General features: G+C 43.4%; 1 protein-coding gene across 1 annotated transcript in view; it reads right to left on the bottom strand.

The window, feature by feature from the left end:
- Positions 1 to 1,099: 1,099 nt before the first annotated feature.
- The window catches only part of AP1S3 (adaptor related protein complex 1 subunit sigma 3), a 55,257-nt gene continuing 46,126 nt past the window's right edge, over positions 1,100 to 10,230 (bottom strand). Inside the window, exons 4-5 of the mRNA XM_059167901.1 lie at positions 7,010 to 7,147; positions 1,100 to 1,455 (exon numbers count right to left, since the gene is read on the bottom strand). Of these exons, the coding sequence (XP_059023884.1) occupies positions 1,420 to 1,455; positions 7,010 to 7,147 (174 nt within the window). The 3' untranslated portion in view covers positions 1,100 to 1,419. The remainder of the gene's footprint in view (positions 1,456 to 7,009; positions 7,148 to 10,230) is intronic.

Raw genomic sequence — 10,230 nt, 5'->3', positions numbered from 1 at the left:
ATTTTTTCTTCTGTTCTTGTGGTCTCGTCTTGTTATCTTCCCCGAAATCTATCTGGCGAGATGAATCAAAGAGGACATTTTTTCCCCCAAAGAGGACATTTTTTCCATCATGTCCCCTAAAGATCTACCATATAGGATCTTCTAGAGACAGATTACAACAGCAAGCACACTCTTCTCATAGGAAAAGCACTACAGGCCCCTAACTACTCCGAAAGGAATGATCCCAGGCCTCAAAACCAACACTGAAAATGCACAGATACATCAGAAGTGGGACATCAAGACAGAATATGAGCTATTTCCTTATAATGCCTGATCACATTTACTACCTGGGTATATAGAACTTTCATTCCAGGAAGCACGAATGCAACACAGACACAATAATCATGGTCAGCAGCAAAATCTGGGACATGAGGAAATAAAAAAGGAAGAGCATCTGCCATATAGGCTGCAATAATAGTCCATTCTCTAAGTAAGCCTAATAAACAGTAAGTCTTCAAATACAGCAGATATACATTAAAACATATTTGAAGCAAAATCTCTCAAGCAGGGAGGGCTTGAAACCTCAAAAATTATTAAAATTATAGTCATAATAATAATAACTGCTGTTGGTATTAGTCTTCATTATACTATTTTTATAGTAAGGGAAGTCATACACACTGTATCTCCAGACGTCTCAAATCCTTAATAAATACACAGAGTTGGTAGGAACCACAGCCTTATCAGAATGCCCTTAATATTCAACTAAAAGGTAAAATTAAAACCTCAATTAGATAGCAGCTTCCAAGACATCAAAACCATTTAAGTCCCTTATTGTCTTTGGTTATTTTCCTTAATTCCAACCCTGAAAAAATAAATGAATTCAGGACATTAAAATCAGATACATTGTATCTGGACTGAAATTACATTTTACTAAGTATGTTAAAAATGCCTAGCATTATGTATAAACTCTGAACTCTTAACATGACTTGGAATTATTACACAATTTAAAAAGCTAAACATTTAGAAAAGAATTATTAATATAGCATATCTTACATTCAAAATCATGGGTTATTACAATACAGTTTTCATCTATCAGTAGAAGATCAAATGCAACAAAAAACATATTGCAAAACATTTATTTAAATTAGCTTAAAAATATCACATGGAGTTCAAATGTTGCAAAAAAACATTCAGTCAACTGAGTCACAAAGCAGTTATTTGAACATCCAGACTACAGTAAGTAGGTATATACAGTATAATACAGGTATGTAATAATGATAAATATATTATGTTAAACAATTTTTTGCTAGTTAACAAAGAATCCCTTTTAGGTTATTTTTGGCATGATGCCGGGGGCTCTGTCAAATAACTGGACGCCAGGCATTGCTCAGGTACAAGCACCCAGTGCATAGCCCTTGGACTCTTCAAGTAGATTCACAGCTAAAATGCAGGCTTGTTCATATATTCTTCCATTGTCTGAAAGAAACAATAAATTAGAACAATTTCCCCTTAAACCACAGCCTTTAGCAGAATGTGAAACCTTTTTTCACTATTTTACTTACTCATTTTTTGCTCTTCCTAAACAGAAGTTCCTGAAACATGTATGCACATAAATCTTTGCATCAAGAATGGTGGTTCAAAATTTGAGAATAATTTGCATAATCTCCATATGGCTGGGACTAAATAACTTTCAAAAGAGAAAAAGCTGAGTTTGATCATAAAAAGAATGTCCGGGGCGCCTGGGTGGCTCAGTGGGTTAAGCCGCTGCCTTCAGCTCAGGTCATGATCTCAGGGTCCTGGGATAGAGTCCCGCATCGGGCTCTCTGCTCGGCAGGGAGCCTGCTTCCCTCCCTCTCTCTCTCTGCCTGCCTCTCCATCTACTTGTGATTTCTCTCTGTCAAATAAATAAATAAAATCTTTAAAAAAAAAAAAAAAGAAAAAAAAGAATGTCGGATAAGAAAAATACTAAAGTGTCAGCTGCCAGTATATATTGCTGTTGACTTCAGATAAATGTGCCTACTGAAATGATCATGAACACCCCCTCCAGGCACATGTATTAGGGAAATCTCAACTGTATTTGTAGAACATAAGTACTACCATAGATTCTGTGCAAAACATCCTTTTACACTTACTAGCAAGCTATAAAGGATAAACAGACTATGATTCTTAAGAATTTCTTCCATGGGGGCACCTGGATGGCTCAGTGGGTTTAAGCCTCTGCCTTCAGCTCAGGTCATGATCGCAGAGCCTGCTTCCTTTCCCCTCTCTCTCTGCCTGCCTTTCTGCCTACTTGTAATCTCTGTCAAATAAATAAATAAAATCTTTAAAAAAAAAAAAAAAAGAATTTCTTCTATGTATTTCACAACGGCTTTCCTCCAAAGTATGCAAACTTTCTTCATTCCCATCAGCTAGCAAGTTTGCTAACATGACACAAGACAATTTTTTTCCAGTACTTTAAAAAACAAAAATGTTTGGACAGATTTGCAATTACAGGTAGAGTTAAAATATTGCGAGCCCTTTACTATGCAAGATAAATGGACTTTCTCTTGCATTCTTCCCTATTGTAAACATACATATTTGTATAACACAGTGGCTCTTGGGTTGAATCAATAAGGAAGTCCAAGGGGGCAGACTTGGGTAATGGCCCTGCCTCTTCTGTGTGAGCCACAGTCAGCTCAATCAGCAACCGTCAACCTGTTCTTAGGCTTGAACCTCAGGGTGCATGATTCACTTGCACCTGCCAGGGAAGCTGATAAGCACGGACCAAACAGAGCAAGACCATGGCTAAGCAACATTGCTCCGAGGTACTAAAGTTAGAGATCAGGTGTTCTGACTGGTTTTCACCAGCTCTGTTTAGAATTCCAGGGCTCCTCTGCTGAAATACTTATGCCCAGTCATCCACACTTTCTTATGAAGTTCTTAAACCTCTTAGATGAACACTAACGGAGAGAAGCCCACACCCTAAGATCTTTGCCCTATACCTCTTCTTACAGAAGCTGGGGGTGTCTTTAATGTTAGCAGGAATAGCACGTTTGCCTGGGGCCCTTGTATATTTTGTAGCATCTGGAGTTTATAGCATGAAAAAAGGAACATAAAGGGGCACTTTGGTAGTTCAGTTGGTTAAGTGTCCAACTCTTAATTTCAGCTCAGGTCATGATCACAGGGTTGTGAGATCGAGCCCCACATTGGGGCTCCGTGCTGGGTGCGGAGCCCGCTTAAGATTCCCTCTGCCCCTCCCCCAACCCCAGTTTGCACTCTCTTGCTCTCTCTCTCAAAAAAAAAAAAAAAAAAAAAAAAAAAAAAAGAGGAATACAAAAATACAGATACAAAATTGGGTATAAAGTTTATTTAGAATGGGAAAAGAAATATCATGATAATTTTTTTTAAAGATTTTATTTATTTATTTGACAGGCAGAGATCACAAGTATGTGGAGATGCAGGCAGAGAGAGAGGAGGAAGCAGGCTCCCTGCTGAGCAGAGAGCCCGATGTGGGGCTCGATCCCAGGACCCTGGGATCATGACATGAGCTGAAGGCAGAGGCTTTAACCCACTGAGCCACCCAGGTGCCCCTCATGATAATTTTTTTAAAAGATTTTATTTACTTGAGAGAGAGAGAGGAGAGCACAGAGGGAGAGTAAGAGGGAGAAAGAGACTCCCTGCTAGCAGGGAGCCTGATGTGGGGCTCGATCCCAAGACCCTGAGATCATGACCTGAGCTGAAGGCAGATGCTTAACCAAGTGAGCCACCCAGGCACCCCAAGATGATAATTTACTTTAAAGGTTTTATTTATTTATTTGTCAGAGAAAAAGAGGGAGAGAGCACAAGTGAGGAGAGTGGGAGGCAGAGGGAGAAGCAGGTTCCCTGCTAAGCAAGGAGCCCAGTGTGGGACCCAACCCCAGGACCCAGGAATCATGACCTGAGCTGAAGGCAGATGCTTAACCAACTGAGCCACACAGGCATCCCTCAGATGATAAATTTTTAAAAGATGACAAATATCACAAAATTCAGAACAGCATATAGTTTTCATTCATTACGTACCTGACACACTTTATAATATATTCACTATATGGGCACATATGCTTTGAAGTTAGATATCCTACCTTTGCAAATCTGGCCACATGAGCCTGCAGCATTGGAAGGGGCCTGGGCCAGCAGGCTCTGGAATTGTCACCTGACTGGCTTCACAGCCCACTGGCCTCTCGTTCTCGGGCCTGCTTCACTCCACTGGCTAACTCAGTCCGCTAAAGACTGCACAGACTGCTGTTTCTGGGTCATGCTCTTCCCCAGGTCATATGAACCAAGAACACACAAGGTTTGTATTTTCTTGAGCTCGCCCCTTTTGAGGTTGGAACAGACTTTTAAGGCTGACACAACCTTAAAGAGCTCTGCCCTGGCCATTCACAAGAGGACCCAAATCTCTCCCTCAGCACCCCTTCTGTTATCCATCCTGTACCCCCAAGTTTCTTATGTATTCAACACTGTACATGTTGCAACTTTTTACTGCACTATGGCTTCTCTTAGCTGTTAACATGGGTTTTGTTTTTAAGGATAACCATGTTGGGGTGCACCTAGCCATTTCTCATGCATCCACACATATACAGGCGAGGTATCCTATTGCCTGAACTAATGAGATACCCTTTTGGACCCTCACCCCTCATTCTGTGGTGAAACCTCATCTCTCGGTCGTCCCCGCTGGTGATGCCAGGAATTACAACTCATGCAGGTAATGAGTACCATCCCCCCCTTTCAGCTTCTGTTCCCTTCTTCTCACTTCACACCACTGTCCACAGATTGTCACCCTCAAAATAAGGCACCTCCTAAAGTCACCCCCAACCAATTAAACTGCTCTCTTCTTAGTCCGTATCACTAACATCAAGCCCCAGTACACTCAGAATAATCTTTGAGCATTTGGACATTTAAGACCATGTACCTTCTTATTAAATATGCAAGAACAGCTTTTCTATTCTAAGAAACCTTTCTTAGGTAGGAGCTGGGGAAAGTTCCAGGGGCTAAAAGTGCAAGCAATATTACAAAGGCCTCCCTTAACCTTTAGTAGCTACAAGGATGTGCTTAGGTCCAGAGGACAGGGGAAAAAAGAAAGCAGTCATTTCTTTTCCTGAATGTAATTATAATACTTGTGCTCCTTCATTCTAAACTGGTCAGATAGACAAGTCTATCTGATCAGATAGACACAATCAATTTCCCAAACAGTTCCCCAGACGTTCACTGATTCAATGACTTAGCTGAAGTACCCAGAGCCCAAGAGAGTGCTGATAACGCAGTCTCTATTCGGCAGGTGCTGTGATTTCACCAAGAGACATTTGGAGGGCAATCATGATGTTGCCTGCTCACTAGGGGGATGCAGGGGCTCAATGGAGGGGCTCCTGAGGCCTACCCACTCGATCACCAGGGACATGAACTACCGGTTGGCATTTACCTGTGAAAGGGCTCTCTCCTAAAATCCATGCTTCCCAGTGTTCCGTGGGACTGGCAGCATCAGGTGCACAGCAAACTCTTTAAAACTCTATGTATGTCTTACAAAGGAGGAATTCAAAATAACTCAGGTGTGTCTTGGCCCCAATTCAAAAAGCTTTGATTACTGCGAGTGCCAAAGACCCTGCTAAAAAGTTCCTTTCTCTGGTAAGGCTTAGACTCCGCAGTCTGGGCCCTGAGGGTAAAATTATAAATAACCCCCAGCATATTTTAAGAAAGGTTGTTCTGTGGAATTTCCAAACCACTGAGTTCTCAAGTACCTTGTAAAATTCCCTTCCTGTGGCATTTGGAGAGAGCCAAGTAAACAGCCGAAAGTTTAAATGCGTTTCTTGAGGGGAGAACACTACTGGGAAGAAATGCGGCAGCCTCTGAAAAGGCACGCGCAGACATTTCGGGGTACCTGCTCCAACAGAGGTCTTCCTCAGGGTCCATTCACCTGAGGACTGCTTCCCCTGGATGGGCAGGAGCAAGTCATAGTTCAGAGACGTGCCAAAAAGAGTGGCTTGGAAACCATGCCTGATCTTGTTTTATTAACATAATCAGTATCTTCTTTCTCAAACGGCAGGGAGGGTGGCATTAATGCCAACTTTTAAGAGAGGGTTTAGGATCCTCTGGGATCTCCTGACCTGCTACTGTAAAACAGGCAGGTGGAAAGACCCAAGGATGCTGCGGGAAGAAGGACCCAGGGGTGTTGGAGCTGGGACAGAGCTCAGTTTTGTTCCAGGGTGGCTGGGGTCACCCCATTAGGGAGGCCAAAGGTCAGAGCGGTGATGTGCTCTTTCTCCATGTCCTTGGCAGGAGGGAAGGCGCTGATGTGGATGAGTCCCCTTAGTGGGTATGATGCCTATCTAGACTGCGTCTAAAAGACCCACTGTATTTTATATAAATATCACAGAATCAGGAGCACATGTATGCTTCTGGCCCATTTGTACCTTGGCAAGCAAGCCACAGTATCCCCAATTTATTTATGCAAATAGGAGCACACATGCAGCCTCGCTGGGAGGTGTGAGAAATTTTAATTAAAATGATAAATGCCATCTTCAATAATAAAGGTCTAATATCCCTGGCAAAGGAAATAACGATGTACTCCTATTCTTCTTTCCCAGGGTAGCACAGATATTTTAATGAGAATCTTTTTTTTTCTTTTTAATGAGAATCTTTTTATACCTTTCATAAAATCATTGAAAAAATAAAACAGCACCAAGCTTTTGCTACCTTTTTGACAGGGAGGTTTCCTCAGTCAAACATAAAGCAAAGATTCTGGAGCTCAACATCCTCATTCAAATCTCTATTCTACACTTACTGGCTGTGTGACATCAAGCAGGCTGTTTAACCTCTCTGTGTCTCAGTTTCCTCAGCTTCAAAGTGAGGGCAAAAATGCTACCCACCTCTTAGAGTTACAGTGATCATTAAATGAGTTAAACCAGATAAGCTGCTTAGAAAGCTGCACTTGGCGTAAAGCAATCACTCAGTATCATCATTACCCTCACCATCACCATCGCCACCCTCCCCCGTGATACCAAGACTGGGTACTGACCTCCTGTAACATGTCAGAATCTTCAATGGCCTTGACAGCAGATTTTTTGGACGTTTCCTGAATTTCTCCGCCCATTATAAACTCATCAAGGATAAAATAAGCCTTTTCAAAATTAAAGATAATATCCAGCTCACAGACCTGGTAGGACAAAAACAGATGTTTTGAGAAACTTGCGGGAATATCAGGGCAAACCCATGTCAGCATCTCAAGACGTCTCAACAGTTACACCCATGCAGCACACCAAAGACAGAACCATCGGATGGAACTGGAAGGAATGGGAAACAAAGTGAAGGGATTGCAGGCCTTAAGCAAAAGTAAAACCACATTCCATTATGCAGACCATGTCCCTAAGTAATATTCCTTTATGTCACAACAAGAAATCTGAGACTTGAGACAGGCATCAGGAAGCTCGGTTCATATTTCCATGGGTATGAACAGAAGCCAAGTCGCCACAGCAAGTCAGGCAGAGGACAGCGCCTGCTTCCCCCTGCTCTTCTGTCTAGAAATCTTGGCTCCTAGCTTTGGGACTCTCAGAAGCTCACTCTTCAGAGGCAAATTAACCTAGCTGTGCTAATTTCTCTCAAAATCATGTCACAAGCCAGTGGTTCTCAAATTTTAGAGTGTATCCGAGTTATCCAGAAGGCCCCCTGAGGGACACACTGCTTGGGCTCCAGCCCAGGAGTTTCCAATTTGGTGGGTCTGCGTAAGGACTGAGAGTCTGGACTTGTAACTGGTTCCCAGGTGATGCTAATGGTGCGGGTCTGGGGACCACACAGGGAGAACGACTGTCACAGACCAAAGCGGAGTCCAACAGATTTTGCTGTGTAAGGAAAGCAAGTGGCAAGAGCTACCCCCACTCGATCATCCAAACAGGGCTTGTTTCCAATTCCCCGACCAGGCACCACTCAGGCGCCCTCCTGATGTTCTCCTTCTTGCTCATTCCTCAAGTCCCCAGCACTCCTCTTTCCTGTTCCACACCCTCTGGAACGTTTCCACTTGCAAGTTTTCAGCCCTCCCCCTCCTTGGCCTCCCAGCAGCACTGGATACCCTTCAGCAATCTTTTTCCTGAAAATCCTCTCTCCCTTACTCCCTGACTTTGGCAATGCATTCAATGCCTGTTCTTGTCTTCCATCGCTGTTGAATCCTTCTCAGACTTGTTGGATGAGTTCTCCCCCTGCTACTTGGGGGTAGCATTTGGTTAGGAAGTATTTATGGAGTGCTTGGGACATAATCAGCAAAACCCGGCCTCACTGCTACATGTGGCTTACTTTCCAGTGACCCACTTTCTGCTTAAACGCTGGTGTTTTCCATGAAAGCCTCTTCTCTTAACCCTGGGTATATTCTAGAATATCCCATGGATGCTCTCTGGCTGTGTCTGGCATGCGGGTGTCTTAACAAACCTAGGTGTCTAGCCCTAATCTCCTTCTGGGGGGAGTCCTGTGTTTCCACCTGCTCATTAGACCTCTCTGCCTGGATAGTCCTCAGCCCAAGTCACCAGGTGCCAAGTTGTGGTTAAGAGAACTTTTTTTCCGTAGACCTTGTTTTGCTTTGTAGCTGCAACCTCTACCTGTGGCCCAATCGAATCATCCCACGGGTTCAACTTCCTTCCCCTTCGCTCTCATCCTTCTCCCTCCTTCAGTCTCCTCCCTCAGTCTGGTCACCGATTCCTACTTACTCTGCCGTGTCAATAAAGCCCAACCCTTCCTGTCTTCTCCCCGATCATTGCCACTGCTCAGACCTGCAGTTTGTCTCTCATTAAGGCCACTACAATGACCTTCTAGGTGGTGTCCATCCCCAACCAAAGCCAACAACCACTAACACTCCAGTGAGCTGCGATACTGTTCTTCCCCGTGTGGAGTCTTATACGCAGGACGAAGCTTCCATTCCTCCGCCTGGCACAGAGGACTCCTGGGCACCCGGCCGGGGCGGGTTCTCTGCAGCCCACGTCAGCACTCAGCCCAGGTACACCCACACTCCACTAACTCGCAGGGACTCTTCTGCCTTTCCCTTTTGCCCATCCCAGCAATTCCTGGGATGGCCCCCAGATGGCCTTTCTTTATTCTGCTGGCAAAATTCAGCTCATTCTTCAAGGCCAAATTCAAAAGTCAGGGGCACAATGATTCCACCAAAGCCTCTTTCCCCCATTCAGATGTCACTCTGTGTTGCTCTGTGTTCTGTTATATCTTGTGGGCACTAGTATATGCTGACTGATCAATCTCTCCACCAGCACTTGTGTGAGCTCAGGCACAGACCTTATCATATCAGTCATCTCGTTATCCCTGGTACCTAGTGCTACATAATAGGACATAATACACATCTGTAGGATAAATGAGTCACTCACCACTTAGGCCTTGTTTCTATGATGCTGGGAATTAACGGCTTCCCAGATTAACAATTCTGTGACGCTACTGAATGCTATAACTTAACATAAAACGGATGTCAACATTTTAGCAAAGGTTCCATATACTTAAGGTTTAGGTCAATAAACTTGCAGACTCCATAAGGTAAACAGTTAGGTAAATACCACTATCATAAATGGCCAGCTCAGAAAAACTCACCAAACTCATCTGCAAAGGTCATGGTCTCATTTAGAAAGCAGCATCAAATAAGTAAATCAACCAGTGGGTGTATATATCTAGAGCTACTTCCCTCTTCCCTCAATAGTCTATCTTTGCCTGCCGTGATCACATGGAAATTCCATGTAGAAGTTGGAAACGAAGGAGACGGATTTCCATGGATGGCCATGGGGGAAAAAATAAAGAAGAACTTGCAGGATAATATGCATAATACAATCCCATTTAAAAATAAAACTGTATATGTCTAGAAGGATATGTTAAAAAAATGCAATTTTAAACAATACAGAGAAACAAAAAGAAAGCACAATAGATCAGACATCCATGCTCATTAGAAAAGGTAGAAGAAGCAAGCAGTTACCAGAAGTCAGAAGAGGCAGGAAGTCAGGAGTTACAGTAGCAAGAGCTGAGGAACCTCAAAGTTCAAGGCAGGTGTAGACCAGGAATCTGAGACAGACGGGAGCCTCATTAGGAGAAACCAGCAATCAGAATCCTGCAAGATGAACTTGACAGATACTAATGCAAGTTCTCTGGTTCTCTAGGACCATCTCAAACCCCACTCTCAGAGTGACAAGCTGTAGGTTTGGCCAACAGCCATGGGGCAATTAATTTACTGCATCTAGTTTCAAGGGATGGGAATAAAGTAAC

The sequence above is a fragment of the Mustela lutreola genome, chromosome 3 (assembly GCF_030435805.1).
Source record: "Mustela lutreola isolate mMusLut2 chromosome 3, mMusLut2.pri, whole genome shotgun sequence".
Taxonomy (NCBI): domain Eukaryota; kingdom Metazoa; phylum Chordata; class Mammalia; order Carnivora; family Mustelidae; genus Mustela; species Mustela lutreola.
The sequence above is the reverse complement of the archived record's forward strand: the minus strand, read 5'-3'. Positions and strand labels throughout refer to the sequence as shown.